General features: G+C 42.3%; 1 protein-coding gene across 2 annotated transcripts; it reads left to right on the forward strand.

Annotated features, from left to right (window-relative positions):
- The first annotated feature begins 3440 nt into the window (after positions 1-3440).
- LOC149314664 (transmembrane protein 178B-like) lies at positions 3441-18197 on the forward strand. Of its 2 annotated transcripts, XM_089521656.1 has the most exons (4): positions 3441-3978; positions 14055-14168; positions 15785-15922; positions 16698-18197. In XM_089521656.1, exons 1-4 carry the CDS (start codon positions 3462-3464, stop codon positions 16940-16942), a joined length of 1014 nt encoding a protein of 337 aa, XP_089377782.1. In that variant the 5' UTR covers positions 3441-3461; the 3' UTR covers positions 16943-18197. The 2 variants fall into 2 exon arrangements, with proteins under 2 accessions (XP_089377782.1, XP_089377783.1); XM_089521657.1 differs by lacking the exon at positions 15785-15922.
- Positions 18198-18268: the final 71 nt, after the last annotated feature.

Below are 18268 nucleotides of genomic sequence, written 5' to 3' on the forward strand. Positions count from 1 at the left end.
CTGTAAAATGCTGTTTTATATAGACCAGACTACTAATCTCTTGTGTTCCATAGCTTTGTAGACAATGTTTCTCAACCATAAAAATTGCATCTGTTATATCTTGTACATGTTCATGTTGACATTTAAGCAGCACGCACACCCACACCCCTTTCAACATCCTTTTCTGTGTTCCCACTTTGTGATTGTGAATACAGAATGGGGTTGTGTATATCTGCATTCGTATAGTTATTCTAGTGATGGGTAACCTTTGGTCCTCCAGATATTTGGGGCTTCAATCTTCAGAAGCTCCAGCCAACAAAATCAACACAATAGGATTATGTAGTCCAAAAATATCTGGAGGACTAAATGTTTCCAACCTCTATTATTGAATAAGAACCTGTGATCTTGGGATAGGCTTGCTGTCTGCTAGCAAAACTGTGAGAGCAAATTCATTCAGCAGATTTTAATATGACATGCCAGCCCAAGCGGAATTTGCATGCGCTGAAACAGCCTTGTGAATGATTCAGCACACAATCCTAGAGTGCTGCTCCCTGCGTCTAGGAATGTAATAAAAGACTATGTGCAAGTCACATCCGAAATATGCACATTGTCAATCAATCAATCAATGTTGTTGTTATTATTATTATTAATAATAAATACTTTTTGTATTTATATAGTATTTTAATTGTTCTTTTACCTTCTCAGTTATGCTTCCTTTAAGGGACTTGAAACAGGTCTTTTAGAGTCATAGAATCAAAAGAGGAGAAAAGGACCTGGGAGGCTGAGAGGGGCAAGATGCAGGATACTTACAGCTATGGCACCCTTGGTTGGTTAGTACCCACCTAGCCTCTGCCTAAATTTGTCCATGGAAGGAGAGTGCTCCACCTCCTGAGGCAACTGTTCCAGTGTTGAAAAGCTCCCACCTTTAGGAAGTTCCTCCTAAAGTTTAACTGAAATCTGCTTCCCCAAAATTTCCACTCATTGGTTCTAATCCTGACCTGAGGAGCTAAATAGACTAAGTCCATCTAGATGGGAAACCTCTTTCAGTCTAGGGGCCAAATTCAATTTCTGAAACTTTCTGAGGGTTGCTTTCCAGTGGTGGTCAAGACCAAAGGTGAAGCCAACAAATATCACTGCATTTTAAATCTGAAACTTGTACTGCCAGTAACTTAAGCTATAGACGTGACATTTCAATTTTTTAAAATGGGGCAAAGCCTGGACAAAACCTAGGACAGCAGCAGTTCATGGGGTCATGGGGAATAACAACAACAACAACAACAACAACAATAAATTTTATTTTTATCCTGCCCCTCTGTGTAACATGACCGGGGTGGCTTACAACATCAAAACATACGTTCCCGTATCCCAAAATCCCCCCCTAAAATACAATTAAACAATTTACAATTTAAAACCTAGCATAAAATAATAAACAAAGACAACAGTAAATATAACTGCAGCAGAAGTCATTATCCTGCTGTGTTCCCCTGGGGGTACATGCACCCCACATTGGGAACCACTGCCTTAGCCCAACACTCAGTCCACTTTACCACACTGGTTCCCATACCTATATTATTTGTTCTATATAAATCAATGGCAACTTCTAATACTAATGTGAGGGGGGAAAGAACGGTACAGGAACAATGAGAAATGTTCCAGTAAGAGCAGAGCCTGGGGTTATGGTCATCTGGGGAAGGCCAAAGGGGTTGGGATCCAATCCTGGCCAACATGAAGCAAGCAGATGCTTGAGTGGGGTGGCGGTGGTGGAATACATTCTCTCCCACTGTTATTCACTAGCATGCTTCCTCAGCCTCAAAATCAGAGCTGAGCAATTGGGAATTGTTTGTCTGCAATTCCCATAATACATTGAAAACATAATAGCGTGATGTAGTTGTTTGAGCATTGGACTATGATTCTGGAGTTTGATTTCCAGCTCAGCCATGAAACCCACTGGAGGATCTTGGGCAAGTCACACACTCTCAGCCCCAGAGAAAAGTGATGGCAAAGTGAATCTTGCCAAGGAAACCCCATGATAGGTTCGCTTTAGGATTGCTATCAATTGGAAATTACTTGAAGGCACACAACAACATATTAAAATATAGCATATGCAACATAGCTCTAAATAAACTGTATGAGATGAATTTATATTTATATTGGTGTTTCTAGCTTTTATTTGGACATGTCCTCCATTTTTATCGAAAGTCCTCCATTGTGCGATGCCATGTCTTCCTTTGTGGTAAGGACACATCTGGTCACCCTGGATTCACCTAAGTGTGGACTGACTAGTCAGCCAAGGATTTTGTAGTGCAGGGTCCTTCTTTTCCTGGACACATTGTTCATTTCATCCTCCTGTCCAGGAGGAATCCTAAAATGTCTTCCATTTTGAGCAGGAGAAGAAGCATGAGTTTACGTTTCTCTGAGTGCTTTAAAGCTTTTATATGGTCATGCCCTCCATTTTTTCTTGAAAGTCCTCCATTTTGCGATGAGAACATTGGATCATCCTGATTTAGTGGGTTAAGTTTTATAGAATCAAAGAATCATAGAGTTGGAAGAGACCACAAGGGCCATCCAGTCCAACCCCATTCTGCCATGCAGGAACTCTCAATCAAAGCATCCCTGACAGATGGCCATCCAGCCTCTGCTTAAAGACCTCCAAGGAAGGAGACTCCACTACACTCCAAGGGAGTTTGTTCCACTGTCAAAAGCCCTTACTGTCAGGAAGTTCCTCCTAATGTTGAGGTGGAAAGTCTTTTACTGTAGCTTGCATCCATTGTTCCGGGTCCTGTTCTCTGGAGCAGCAGAAAACAAGCTTGCTCCCTCCTCAATATGACATCCCTTCAAATATTAAACAGGGCTATTGTATCACCCTTTAACCTCCTCTTCTGCAGGCTAAACATCCCCAGCTCCCTAAGTCTTTCATGTTCACCATTTTGGTGGCCCTACTTTGTCCCTCCACATTGACTGGGTTAGGGTCACAGGACCCCCGTGAATGTGGAAACACTGCAAATAAGGAAAGCAGTGAGAGAAGAGCTCTCTAGGAGTCTCCATGCCCTGCAGTGCAACTCTGGTCAACATCTGCCAAAGGTTGATGACAGAGTTGCACCACAAAGGCCTAGCGGAGTGTCCTCTCTAGGGACCTCTAGGTCCTTTGGTGTGACTTTTGGTTAAAGCTGAGCATAGAGTTGCTCTGGAGGACCTAGATATTCCTAGAGAGAACCTATTAATGAAATCCATGCAGTGTAATCATCATCATAATGATGATACAAATAAAGTGGACCTTAGCTGTGTTGGGCCTTAGCTGTGCTGCAGAGGAGGAGGAGGAGGAGGAGGAGGAGGAGGGGGCTGTCATGCAGCTAGGCCTCATCCTGAGGCGGGGGGGGAGGAGGGGGCGGGCCGGGCCTCTGCTGCTGCTGCTGCTGCTGTTTGTGTCCTTGTCCTGCAGGGGGCGCCGGGGAGCCCTCTGGGCGGTGAAGGGGAAGGCGAAGATGGCGGCGGCGGCGGCTCAGGCGCTGAGCTGCGCGGGGCTGGTTCTGGCCGCCGCCGCCTTGGCGCTGCTGGCCGTGGCCATGGGGACGGACTCCTGGTACGAGACGGACGCCCGGAGGCACCGCGAGCGCTGCAGGGGCTTCGGACACAAGCGCCACGCCACCGCCTCCGCCTCCGCCGCCTCCGCCTCCGCCGCCGGCAGCGACCCCCCGGGCTCCATGTCGGCCCCCGTCCCGCACCTGCCCCTCCGCGCCCGGCCCCCCAGGGCCCTCCTGGCCGGGCGGGAGGCCGAGGACGAGGAGGAGGAGGAGGAGGAGGAGGAGGAAGAAGGGGAGAGGGCCGGGGGCCAGCAGGGGGCGCCACCCCCGCCCCAGCCCCCCGCAGCCCCCGCAGCTCCCGCCTCCCTGGTGCTGGACTCCCACTGCGGCCGGCGCTTCAACTCCACCGCCTCGGGCCTCTGGCGCCGCTGCCACCGGCACGGATTCGAGCCCGACAGCGAGGAGCTCATCCAGAAAGGTAGGCCCAGCCAGGAGGAGAAGGAAGGAAGGAAGGAGGGACCCCCTCAGCCAGGGCTCCCAGGCCTAGGCCCCGCTCCAGGGAGGGAGGGAGGGTGGCGCTGTCCAGGGTGCCAGGGCTCCTGCGGGGCCCCAGAGCCTCCGGGAGAGGAGCAGGATAGGAATCATCATCATCATCATCATAGCAATACTGATGATGATGATGATGATGATCGGAATAATAATAATAATAATAGTAATTAATAAATGTATAGCCCACCTCTCCCAGAGGATCAAGGCGGGTTACAATCACAAAATACATTAGAAATATAATAGGAATGATGATGAGGAGGAGGAGGAGGATGAAGAAGAAGACAGGAATGATAAAAAGAGGAATGGTTATGATAATGATGATGATGATGATGATGATGGGGATCGGAATGATAATAATAAGGATGATAATAATAGGAATGATCATGATGATGATAATAATGATAATAATAAAGGGATGATGATGATCATCATAGAATCATAGAGTTGGAAGAGACCGCAAGGGCCCTGATCCAGTCCAACCCCATTCTGCCATGCAGGAAATCCAGATCAAAGCATCCCCGACAGACGGCCATCCAGCCTCCGCTTGAAGACCTCCAAGAAATGATAAGAGGAGTGATGATGATAATAGTAATAGGAATGATAAGAATAATGATAATGATAAGAATTCTAACAAGGAATGATAATGATGGTGGTGACGATGAAGATGTTAATAATAACAACAGGAATTATAATGAAGATGATGTTAATAATAATATTAGTAGGAATGATGATGATAGGAATGCTAATAAGAATGATGATGGTGATAGGAATGATAATAGTGATGATAATAATAATGGTAATAGAAATGATGATGATGATGATGATGATTATGATAGGAGTGATAATTATAGGGATGGTGATAATGATGATAATAGCAGTGATAATAATAGGGATGATGATGATGATGATGATGATGATGATGATGATGATGATGATAGGCCCCCGCCTTCTGTTGCTGAGCTCCCTTGGAGGGTGGGCTTGGACTTCTTCCATTTCCAGGAACTGTCCAGCAGGAATTCCAAGATGTCCTCCATGATTTTGAGCAGAAGGAAGAAGCATGGATTTATATTTATATAGGAGTATGTTTTTAGGTTTTACTTGGTCATGTCCTCCATTTTTCCCCTTGTCCTCCTTTGTGGCGAGGGCATGTGTTCATCCTGCCAGCCTCCATTTCCACTTCCTGTCCAGGAGGAATGCCAAAATGTCCTCCATTTTGAACAGGACTAAGAAGCATGGATTTTCGTTTGTAGAAGTGTGTTTTTAGTTTTTAACGGTCATACCCTCCATGTTTCTGGAATGTCCTGCATTTTGCAGTGGCTTATCGTCCTTGTCAGTGTGGACATCGGGTCACCCTGCTCCTTTGTGGGATGGGGTAGGTCAGTGGTCCTCCCATGTTTTTACCCTTGTACAGTGGTGTCACAAGGAGGGTGCGGACCACGTCCCTTTCTCACTTGCCCAGCAGCCACACCAGCCCCAAAACAGCCCTCCAGAGACTGTAGCACTGCTGCCTTCCAGCAGCCCAGGCTACTGCCTACTGTTTGGGCTCTGGCATGACAGCAGGTGCTCCAGACCCCAAATGGCCCTCCAGAGGCCACAGGTGACCATGTGTAGGGAGGCCACTGCCCTTCTGAACCCTTTTCCATCTACATCCAGACATCATGCCTCCCACATGATTTTTATGAATTTACATTGATATGAATAAAAATATTTGTTTGTTTAGTGTGCATATTCTCAGTCGCACTTTCATCTATATTCATTTTTTAACATCTTGTAAGGAGCCTCATGCAGAGGCTCCAAACACCCTCCTTGCCTTTCTTTTCCCCTACAGGAGAGAAATGGTTTGAGGGGAGGAGTCACAGCCTCCAAGTCTGTCCCCCTTCTTGAGCAACTCTCATGCCTCCCCCCAGTTGGGTCCTGTACCACAGTCTGAGACCCAACAACTATTTCTTTTTAGGGTGATTTTCAGGCCTATTCTCTCCCACTGATTCCCAGCAAAGTGACAGGTATCCAAGGGCCTGGGCACTTTTCTCTTCCTCACATGGTGGCAAGAAATCTAAATAGGAGCTGGAGGTAGAATCGGCATTTCACGAGCACTTGATTCCCCAACAGAGGTTATTTCCATCTCACAGGATTTCCATGGGGCTGGTTGACATTCCCTGCCTCTCTTGCATACAGAGGTGCCTTGTATAGAAGAGCCTTCCCCTGTGCACAGCTGCTGCGCCTAAAACAGAATGAGAATGAATGCAGTTGGCAAGAATTTATGAATGTAGCAGCTAAGGAGAATGATGCTGATCGTACTTGTAATTAACCAGTTGACACAATACATTTCTCCAGTGTATTCATACTTCCTCATGGTCAGAATCTTCTGTCTGCGTGTGATTAGGAATGCAAAGGTATGCTTATAAACAAAATATTTGACACATTGTTATTTAAAGCTGGAAGATACACAAGCAAGTGTGTGCTTTAGTGTGTGCTCATTGACATCCTACTCATACAGGTGATGGTGAAGACATTTTGTGGAACAGGATGTTCTTTATCTACAATGAGCATCTTACAGTCCTGAGGGGAAATGTACCTGTATTTTATGAGCAGTACTACTTTTGGGATGGGTACACTGCATGCTACAGTGCCAAACCAGAAACCCATGCAATTGTTGTCTTCTGTATCTCAAGTACAAAGAGTACATAGAGAGATCTTGTAGCACCTTTGAGACTAACTGAAAGAAAGAAATTGGCAGCATGAGCTTTCGTAGACTTCAGTTAGTCTCAAAGGTGCTAAAAGCTCTGGCTGGCATCTTCAGAGTATGCTGGCATGGAAATGAGTGGGGTGTATGTATATATACTGTGTGACCCTGAATCATCCTGAGCGCAATATATCACTGAGTGGGACATATATACCCCACTCATTTCCATGCCACCATTCTCTGAAGATGCCAGCTGCAGATGCTGGTAAAACGTCAGAAACAAACTCTTCTAGAACCCAAAAGTAGTACAATCAGCCCTTCTTATACACTGATTTTTTATACACGGATTCAAGCATACACAGTTTGAAAATGTTCAAAAAAAGTATAAATTTCAAATATTAAACCTTGATTTTCCATTTTTTATAAGGGAAACCATTTTACTATGTTATTATATTTAATGGGACTTGAGCATACACGGATTTTGTTATACATGGGGGATCTTGGAACCAAACCCCAGCGTATAACAAGGGTCCACTGTACTGCTCAGAAAATACAGGTAGCCACATAGCCTGAAAAACCCACAAAAAACTGGATGCTGGCCATGAAAGCCTTTGACTTCACAATGAATTGTCCTGTTTCCAAAAGGGTAGCTGTGTTATTTGGTTGTATGCAAAACCCTGCGTCCTGTTGTATCTTTAGCATGCACAAAACTGTGGTGGCACCCAGCCCAGTAATACATGTAAAGTGATAAGAAAATGTTACTCTGATTCAAACATTTAATGGCAAATGGGAATTTCTCAATATGCCATTATTCAGATGGCTGTCTATGTAATCTTCATTTGCTTTTTGTTTACTCCATAAGAACCATGTTGAAGTCAGCAATAGAATGTCCTTGAAAACAGAATCATAGAATCACAGAGTTGGAAGATACCACAAGGGCCATCCAGTCCAGTCCCCTGCCATGCAGGAACACAGAGGCACCCCCGACAAATGGCCATCCAGCCTCTGTTCAAAAACCTCCAAAGAAGGAGAGTACACCATTCTTCCTGGGAGTATGTTCTACTGTCAAACAGCTCTTACTGTCAGGAAGTTATTCCTAATGTTGAGATGGAATCTCTTTTCCTGTAGCTTGCATCCCTTGTTCCTGGTCCGATTCTGTGAAGCAGCAGGAAAAAAAGCTTGCTCCAGCCTCAATATAACACCCCTTCAAATACTTAAACATGGCTATTTTATCAGCTCTTCACCTTCTCTTCTTCAGGCTAAACATACCCAGCTCCTTAAGTTGCTCCTCATAGGGCATGGTTTCCACACATTTCACCATTTTGGTCATCCTCCTCTGTATACACGCTACCTTGTCAATAACTCTCTTGAATTGTGGTGCCTAGAACTGGACACAGTCTTGCAGGTGAGGCCTGACCAAAGCAGAAAAGTGTTCTACTACTGGGGTTTGCATATTGTCAGTTGTTATTGACTGCTGTCAAGTCAACTTTGATTTATGGTAATCCCATGAACGAGAGACCTCCAAGTCACTCTGCAATCAACAGGTCTTGCAAACTCAGGGCCATAGTTTCCTAGATTGAGTCCATCTGTAATGCAGTCTTCCTTTTTTCCTACTGCCCTCTACCTTACCAAGCATTATTGTCTTTTCTAATGAGTCCTGTCTTCTTGTGATATGGTCAAAGTATGACAGTGTCAGTTCAGTCATTTTGGCTTTGAGTGAGAGAGTTCAGGCTTGATTTGCTCTAGAACCCATTTATTTGTCTTTTTACCAGTCCAAGGTATCCATAAAACTCTTCTCCAGCACCACACCTCAAATGAATTCATTTTCCTCCTGTAAACTTTCTTCACTACAGCTTTCACAGCCATACATAGAAATGGAAGATACAATGGCATGGGCAATCCTAACAGTGGCATGGACAATTAGTATTCAATTATATATCTTTTTGTTTAAATATAATCATTGCTGGTGCCAAATTTTTGTCCTGTTTATTCTTCTGCATAGCAGTTGTCCAATTTGTCCTGTGTAGGATGATAAAGGCTGTTGCTGACCAAGAATGGTATGCTCCCACTGAGAAAATAAGCAAGTGAATGAATGCTTGATGTTTTAGGTGACACCATGCAGGGGAGAGGGGAGAGGAGATTTAGGTACTGAGGACATCTGGTTTGTATCAGAGTCCTATCCCTTGCATCTCTGTTGTGCAGTCTTTTTTGTTAGTGAGGAGTTGTTTAAAGCTAGGAGCAGTAAACACAGGCTTACCATCAAAGGGAGGCAAGAGGAAAGTGTCATTGTCCATAATGGGATGTAACCCAGCAGGAACAATGCTAATATTGTAGATCTTCTGTTTGTAACTCTGGATTATGTGTCAGATACAGCTCTGACTTCTGATTATAGAGGCCTTTATGAAATAATCATCTATTTTCCTGAATTTTAATTCACTAAGATCAGTTTTCTGCATTTCTATTTTGCATTTTCTGCGTTTCTATTTTGATTGCATCCATTAAGAGGCAGTTCATTTATTTCATTTTATTAATTGGTATACTCCTGCATCATTTTATTTTTCTTATCTCTGATTCCCCCTCTTTTCCTTTAGTCAAAGGCTTCCTTATCTCATCGATGCTGCCAGAGAGATTTAAAACCAACTCTGTTACTCATTTTCTGTTTTAATGTGTTTTGTCTTTTTTGAGGCTTTGCCAGAAGTTAATGTGTGTTGGATGACTGGACCACAATCTGCTACAGAGATATATGTGCCTGTGCCACTAAACCCATTGGACATAACCATGCCTCTGTACTGGATTGTGTTTAAAGGCTCCTTTGTACTCTATACTGGAAAGCTACTAGCCTTCCAAGACAGCATGTCTTTAGGAGCACTTCTTCTAGTACAAGGGGGGGGGGGGGTGTCATCTTCCAGATGTTGTTGGACTGCAGCTCCTATCATTCCTAAGAGTGCAGTGGTGATGAATGACAGGATCTGCAATTCAAGAGCATTCAGACAGCCATGTGGTACCCATCTCTACAGTGTAACTTTTGATGTTAAAGGTTTTTCTGTGAATGGCCTCAGTTGCACCACTGCTTATTTCCCAGTCAGGTCTGGTGGACTTTTTGGTCCAGAATTTCAGTTTTTCAGAATATCAAAGTAAATGAGCTAACATGTAGCTCACTATGAATTGTAATAATTAGAATAGTGTCCCCCAAAGTTCAGATGGATGAATCACTCTTTAAAAGATGTACAGCTCACTGAGCATTACAATCATTAGAACAGTGTCCCCAGAAGCTCACTTGGCTGAGTCACTTTTTGAAAGATGGAATGGCCTTTTCGAATCTGTAAAGATTTACAGTATTTTAATTAATATTTTTTATTTAGTTTGATGTTTTTACTGAGTTCTATTTTTAACTTATAATAACAAATACAGCTGTAACAAGGCAAGCCAAAGTAGTACAACAAGACAAGTAGAGAGGGCAGGAGAAATGAAAGAGGCAAAGTATGCAGGTTAGCACTGAAAGGTTTTGTTCATTCCTTGAGGTTTTCACATAACAGGGATGTCATATACAAAATACCTTTATATTGCTCTAGGCACTGAGTTCCATATAGGCCTGCCATGGAGCTTGATAAACAGATAATGTCTACAGTTTGGGGATCTGGGCAGATGTCAGATGAGTCTCTCTAGATCTCTAGGGAATTTACATGGCTTTCTAATGATCTGACAATGTCAAGCAGAACTAAAAGTTTAAGATGGAATTCTGCCATGGCTGGTCTTGTGCTAATCAATTATCTCTCAGCCTTATTGCTCCTCACCTGTAAAATGGGAGCGTTAATTGCCCGCCTTTGGCCTGGTTTTTGTGCGTCTCTACTGGCTCAACTGATAATTTCATGTTCAGATTGCAAGACTATAGTGCCTTGGATGGAATGTTAATACTGACATGCAGGACATATCACAAAATTCAGCAGTCTGCTGCTGCTTCCTTCCATTCATTTACACCTGGCTCCTAGAAATATGAAACAGAAAACCCAATACATAATGAGGTTTAGTAAAGGGACTGAAAAGAAACTAAAGCATATCAGTCACTTAGATTTTTGTTAAAAATTAACAAGTTATATATTAGAGCCAGCTAAATAGTTGTAAACAAACCATTACAAAATAAGCAAAAAGGTTTTGTTTTGTTTTTTTAGATGGGGGGGGGTCTCTTTCAATTTCAACTCCAACTCCAGGTTATATATATGATTATATGATTTTTATTAATTTTATTTATGTTAAACAAAAAAGGGTGGTAATGTGGCCATGCTAGAAAATCTCCAGTGTGAGCCAAGGTGTAATTTCAGAATTAAAATAAAAACTTATTTTTCATGGGATTGAGCGATGTATTACTAGTTTGTACTACCCCTACCCTCAGATATCTTTTGGCTTAAATTCTGCTTGGCTGTGTAACCCCTGAAGTATTTTTTAAAGCTGTACCATATTTACACTTTTGCTGATGTTGTGTGCCTTCCAGTAGTTTCCAAATTATGGTGACCCTATCACAGACTTTTCTTGGCAAGATTTCTTTGGGGTATGCGTGTGTGCCTTTGCCTTCCTCTGAGGCTAAGAGAATGTGACTTGTGGGTTTCCCTGCTGAGCAGAAATTCAAACTGGTCTCCATGCTGGCTTTCATATTCATCCATTTTAACAATCCTTTTCTGTTAGCATTCCTATTTCTAAAAAACTAGGAAGTATTCATCTTTATATGTTCAAAACTATTAAATAGATGCTTTTTAAACAGAAAGAGTAAGTGCAACCGAGTAATTCTTTTTCACCTATTTTCATCAGGAATGAGTTTGATTTCTTTTTTAAAAATAATAATAATGCTGATGATGCTTATCTCATGTTCAGAAAGGAGGGGAAGATATTTGCAATAGCTAAAATGGAAATTTGCAAAGACTATGTTGCCCCTCTCCTGCTAGCTCTTTACCTGATTACCTCTATTCAATTTATACAAAACTAAATTACCTTAATATAAAATAACATTTTCTACAAAAAGTCCATAACGTAAGAGTCAACAGCAAAATCATCAAGATAGGATAACAAACTGATGTTCCCTTAGGCTTCTGAAATGGATAACAATGGATCGAAGATAATTAAATACACCTTCACTGTGTCTCATGGCTGAAGCTATTGATGATAAATATTGTTGAAACAGTATGGAGAAAAATAGTTTAAGACTTTAATTTGCTTCTATATAGAGCAATTGTGGATGATACCAGAATAATCTTGGGGCTTACTAAAGTCAATAGAAACTGATTTGATCTGAGAAGAGATCTGGAAAGGTGTAATGCTCTTGCCATTATGAGCTTTGCAATAAAACCCAACATTGGTTTGGCTTCCAAATGTTGCTTGAGTCCAAACTAACATAGAAAAGATCTTGTGGGAAGATCTCATATAAAGATTTTATTATTTACATTGTAAATAAGTCTGTTAATGATTATAAATAGAAACTCAAAAGACTTCCAAAAGTGAAGTCATAATTGTTATTGTGTGTCTTCAGGTTATTTCTGATTTATGGTGACCCTTGATGCCCTTAACTGCTATCAAGTTGACTTCGACATATGGCAACCCTATGAATGAGAGACCTCCAAGTCACCCTATTTAGCATCAATAGCCCTTCTCAGGTCTTGCAGACTCAGGGCAGTGGCCTCCTTGACCGAGTCTATCCACCTGTAATGCATTCTTCCACTTTTCCTACTGCCTTCTAACTTACCAAGCATTATTTTCTTTTCTAGTGAGTCATGTCGTCTCATGATATGGCCAAAGTATGACAGCCTAAGGTGAACCTATCAGGGGGTTTCCTTGGCAAGATTTATTCATTGGGAGTTTACTTTTGCCTTCCTCTAAGGCTGAGAGAGTGTGAGTTGTTCAAGGTTACCAAGTAGGTTTTCATGGCTGAACCATAGTCTCCAGAATCATAGTCAAGACTGAGACCGAAATTAAAATACTCATTCAAATTCTTATGTGCAGCTTATGTCCAGTTTTTTTAAAAAAGAAAACCTTTAAGCTTCTGCCCTTTTCCTCCATAGCAGAAATCATACTATATTATTTGGTCATTGTATCGAGAACTGTCAGGCTAGCAAATTGAGTGTCTGCAGTTCCTATTTATGTTATGCAATAATGTATAAGAGGGGTAGTAAAAGCAGCCTCTTAGCATCTATATAGTACTTCTGAATAAAAAGTTGCTTCACATATGTAATATTTTTGTAAGTCAGCTGTTTGTCAGTGGAATAGAGTGCCTTGGAAGGCGCTTTGATTCTTCTTCATTGGATGTTTGTAAACAGAGCTTAGATGTTCACTTCTCAAAGGTGTTTTACCACTGGCAGAGGGTTGGAGTAGATGGCTCTTGGGATTGCTTCTTACTCTATGATTCCATTAATCATGTCTTCCATATGTTGTTTGACGACAACTCTCAGCATTTCATACCATTGCTTGTGCTGGCTAAGGTTGCTGGGACTTGCAGTCCAACAGCATCTGGACGGTCACATGTTCTCCTCACCCAGCTGCAATGTTTATAAGACCCGTTGCTATTAGTTTTGCAGAAATAGGGCTGAAGTTCAGTGGTTTGTCTAATGGACCATCATGGTCACCAGCTCTGATACAATTAGACAGAATGAGGCAGCTGTCTTGGAGAGTAGGTTTTGGGTGGACAACAAGTACTTAAATTTCTCATTGTTGTATTTGTATTGTGAAGGGGTGCCTCTTGAGAAAGGCGTTTAGTTATTCATTTATTTATAGTATTTACATACCCTGCACTTCACTCAGAAAAGCTCTCAGAGTGGCTTAGAAATTGTTATTCAGAGAGTTCCCTGCCCTCAGGACTACAATGTACCAATAAAAAAAATACAAATTAAAACTCTGGACCAAAACAAAGGGAAGGAGGAGAATGGAGAGAAGCATTTGTTGGGTTTTGTGCCATCTCTGACAAAGTAACTTGGCTAGCTTTGGATACTGTGCACCTTGACTTGGGTGGTTTCATGGTCTCATCTGCAGTTCTGCTTCAAGCAGAAAAGTTTCTTGGGCTGGCCCTGTGATGGGTCTGCAGGAAATGTGAGATTCAGTGATTTCATGATTTATGGCTCAATTTCAGCCAGTGATTAGATGTTCACCTCTCAGGAATGCTTTAGCAGAGGTTTCCTGTACTTGCAGGGGCTTGGACTAGGTGGCTCTTGCTACCCCTTCCAAATCTATGATTCTGTAAAGCATCTCAAGCATTAATGGGTATTGAAGAGAAAGCAACATCATAGAAGCCTACCTTGAGATAAGGCATCTCCAACTGAAGGCTGTATTTTTGTCTCATTCAGGAATCATTCAGCGCTGCACAGCTGTGAAGTATCACTACACCTCATCTTCTCTGCCACACAATTTGCCAGTGAATATTACTAACACTATTCGCCAGGATGAATGGCATGCCCTTCGTAAGTAACCCAAGCAATTGCTTAATGTTCTAATATTTATATTTACTCAGAATCAACCAAAGATTCAGAAGAATCACACATGCCTCCTGGTATCAGTAAAAAAGCTATTTTTTGGTCAGTAACTCCCAGAATCCCTTTGCTTGCATGGCCTGTGTAACTATTTCAAGCTCTGGAATGCAGGTTAAAGAAATTGTCTGCTTGAATGACCCTCCCTTTTAAAAAGAAGAAAGAAAATGCACGAAAGGTAGCACACAAGAAGTTTATCCTTCTTCCTGATGTATTAACTTTCTGTGTACGACATCTTGATGGACAGGAGTGATTAAACCTCTGGGTACACCTGAGAATACAATAATATGTCTGTAGTTCTATCTACCTATCTAAGCACATTCTGATCTCTTAATGAGAAGAAGTTGAGTTCAGCCAAGGCATTTTGGCACTAGAACAATGTTCTGAGTACTGCTGTAACCGAGGAACTGAATATAAATTATTCTACAATGGTTGAAAACTGCGGGATTGTCAAACTGGAAGGGGTAGAATAAACCTGAAGAAAGGAGATAATTATATTAAAGGATCACTTTGAAATTATTGACCATCCTAAAGTCAGATGTTAATATTCATGCTCTTCCCTTCCCCACTAGTCCATGTCATCCAAAACATGGTTAAGATATTCTTGGACTGGTTGTAAGGTACAAGATTTATCCTGACCTCTGAGCTACCCTGACATTTCATAAATCTGTGGTGGTAAATACTTATCTGTGTGGTTTTCTTCAGGGCTTTCTGATTTTTGTGTGTTTGAAATAGGTATTCGCTTGCTCAGTACTGTAATTCAATAGCTGACTTCCCAGAGAATATGCCTTCCTGGTTGTTTTGTACCTCATTCCTTTTCTCTACTCCTGACAGTAACTGCCTAGTGATTAACCTGAAACACTTAGGATCTTCCTGTTTTCTTCCCATTTTTACTCTATGTTAAACTTCCCAAACCCCTTTCAAGACTTCTCAGAAACATATTGCCAAAAAGCCACCCAGCCAGCATCTATGCTAGTGTGTCATGCTTCTGAACACAAGCCAACCTGATGACTTGGATCTTGGCTCCTTGTGCCATATTCAAGAGCCATGAGTGATGGTTGGGGATGGGATGGGGTGGAGATTGGGGTGCAGCATATATATGTGTGTGAGTGTACACCCACACGCATATATATATATATGTGAGAGTGTACACCCACACACATATATCCAACATGACAGATTTCCATGAGGAGACCCAGTTTTCCAAAGAGTTTTGCTATTTTCAGCGATTGACAAAGGCACAATATTTTTATGGAATATTATAGCTTTGCCTTCTGAAATGCTTCCCCAGTTTAGCACTCTCAATTGTGTTGTACTGCAACCCCAGTCACAGTAATAATGGGGATTGTAGTCCAAAACTTTCTGAGGGCCCCCAGTTAGGGAAGTGTGCTTCAAAGATTTCACACATAAGGAGCACTTCGGTTCAGCATAGATTTGTGCAATGCAAGATTCTGTCTCTTTATTTAATGTAGAGCTCCTCTATTCCTCTTTCTCTCTCTCTCTTCCTCGGTTCCATCTTCTTTCTTCACTGAACCAACACCTCTCTCCAGATCTGCGGAGAATGACAGCTGGCTTCATTGGTATGGCAGTTTCCATCATCCTGTTTGGATGGATTATTGGCATGCTGGGCTGTTGTAAACAGCATGAGCTCATGCAATATGTAGCTGGGCTACTCTTCCTTATGGGAGGTGAGAGTTCGTTTTTGCTTACGTCCAAGAGCCAATTAGTTGGTTTGGTGCATGTATGTAATGAATCAAAGCCTGGGCAGTGGAACTGGGTTCCCATCACAAGAAGTCATGAAACAGGCAGTACTATAGTTTCAGTTAATTAGAGTTTAATGCACTTGGCAAAACTTTGAAATGAAATGAAAAGAGGCTGTGTCAGATAATGCTGTTCACTACACTCTGCATACCTGGTGCTGTGCTGGTAGTTGCCCAGATCAGTACTGTTTATAGGAGTACAAACAGTGTAAAGCATATTGTTCCATTGTTAGATGCAGCCCTTTTCCAGTCTCCCTTAGCATGGTGTCATCCAGATGTTTGGGACTAAAACTCCCATCATCCTCTAGCCAGCATGGCCATGTTGGCTGGGCTGATGGAAAATGTAGTTTAGCACATCTGCAGGGCATTAGGATAGAGAAGGCTTTTTGAAAGGAAAAGAAGTTGATGGGCAAGGAAAAATAGAGGCAAGCATGCAAAACCAGTGCTACTTCCTGTTGAGATCAAAGAGACAGAAGAAATATGAAAGCCTTGGTGAGCAGCATGCAGAGGATGGGATGGGGGAAAAGCTAACAAATTGAATATGAGCTTCAGTAAGAGTCAACTGTAATGGGCAAGACCTTGGTTTTTCTTTTTCTTTCTTCTCTACTGTTTTTTTTTAGACACCTTGCCCTTTGCAGGGAAATTGAGAGATGTTACTATTGTACGTGAAGACTGACTCTTTTCGTCTCCCTCACTTCCTCAGGTACCTGCTGCATCATTTCCCTTTGCACCTGTGTGGCCGGGATAAATTTTGAGTTGTCTCGTTACCCCCGCTACGTCTACGGGTTGCCAGAAGACATCAGTCATGGCTATGGCTGGTCCATGTTCTGTGCCTGGGGGGGCCTGGGACTGACCCTTCTGGCAGGATTCTTATGCACACTGGCTCCCTCGCTGAATAGCCCCCGGACTGTTGTACAGAAACCCAGACAGGAAAATGGTGCCGTGTGATGAGAAAACCACAAAAAGGACTCTCCAGCAAGCACAGTACAGCAGTAGGTTCCCACCAAGCGGTGTGACCACCTGAGATTCATGAAACAATGGTGGTCCCTGTTGTGGAACAAATTGAGAGGTTCAGTTGCTTTGTCGGTGTCTTGGTTCTTCAGCCTGCCTGTCTCTGATAACAAACTGATCAGGTTCATTTTTATTCCTGGTTTGCCTAATGGGAAGTTTTCTGTTAAATAGGGTGTGTTGCTGTAGGATCTGTGTACCATTTAAGCTGAACCAGATTTCTGCTAGGGGAAGCCACTGTGAATTCTGTTTGGTGTCCAGTGACTCAAAGGAACTCCATTTCCAGGAACTCTTTAAGGACAAGTCAGAGGCCAAAGGGAGACCCATCTAGTCTCAGTATTGAATCTCCTTTGCAGCAGAGACCTGTATTTGCATTCCAGCAGCATTTGAAATCAGCTTTAAGAGGGGGCTTTAGTCAGACAGGGAGGTTAGAAAGTTCTTCCTCTGGACCACTCAGTATCTGAACCTTGTCACTTCTGGAAGCCAAATATGCATAGCAGCTCATAAAGTAATTTGCAAGATTAGTGCATAGGATACAAGGGGAAGTGGATTTTAATTAGACAACAGATGCCTACAAGGATTTTCCACAAGGGGGCATACCTGAGTTAGATACAAGAATAAGGGTTTGAATTTAATTGGGTTACTTACTTGTGACATTCCTGTTAGATAAAAACACATACTAATTTAATAGGATAAAACCAGTTTCTCGCTGGGGCCAGAATGATATCAAGGATGCCTTCCTCAAGTACTGTCTTACCAACTTTTTTTTTAAGGCAAATTGTGATTTATAATTCCACTTCAAATCCTTCCAGGCTGATTGTAGAAGAAACTACTTTTGACAGATGAGCACAGAAACAAACTCGCCCCCTTGATGGCAACCTTTCGTGACTGAAAAGGAAGCACTCTTGATTAAAGGGGCTTGCTGTATGCAGGTGAATAAGAGCTGAACCTAAACTCAGGAACATCAACAATGGTGCTGAGGGGAAGCACTGGTCTTTCCTCATTGTACTCCTTTCCTGTCTCCCCAAAAGACTGCACAGAAGCCTTGGTTAGAGGGGCTGTTTACATTGTATTTTTAAGTGGCATGTAATTAATTAATCTGTGCTAAAGTCAATGTATTCATGGAAAGTGTGATTTTTAAATGGAAGTTGTATGTTTCAAGAGATATTAAATTAAAAGGCTTGGATACAGTGAATGGATAGGCACTTCCACCTTTTGGGACCCCTGTAGAGAAGATCTTGCCTACTTTATCCCTTTATAAAAGAC

The sequence above is a fragment of the Sceloporus occidentalis genome, unplaced genomic scaffold (genome assembly GCF_023333645.1).
Source record: "Sceloporus occidentalis isolate IW3139 unplaced genomic scaffold, rSceOcc1.0.p SCAF_4, whole genome shotgun sequence".
Taxonomy (NCBI): Eukaryota; Metazoa; Chordata; class Lepidosauria; order Squamata; family Phrynosomatidae; genus Sceloporus; species Sceloporus occidentalis.

What these genes read in the sequence shown, in the direction of transcription:
- LOC149314664 (XM_089521656.1), top strand. Translation starts at nt 3,462, where the DNA reads ATGGCGGCGGCGGCGGCTCAGGCGCTGAGCTGCGCGGGGCTGGTTCTG. An exon ending in CGAGGAGCTCATCCAGAAAG is followed by an intron (nt 3,979 to 14,054) that starts GTAGGCCCAGCC and finishes TGTCTCATTCAG; the next exon opens with GAATCATTCAGCGCTGCACA. An exon ending in GCTACTCTTCCTTATGGGAG is followed by an intron (nt 15,923 to 16,697) that starts GTGAGAGTTCGT and finishes TCACTTCCTCAG; the next exon opens with GTACCTGCTGCATCATTTCC.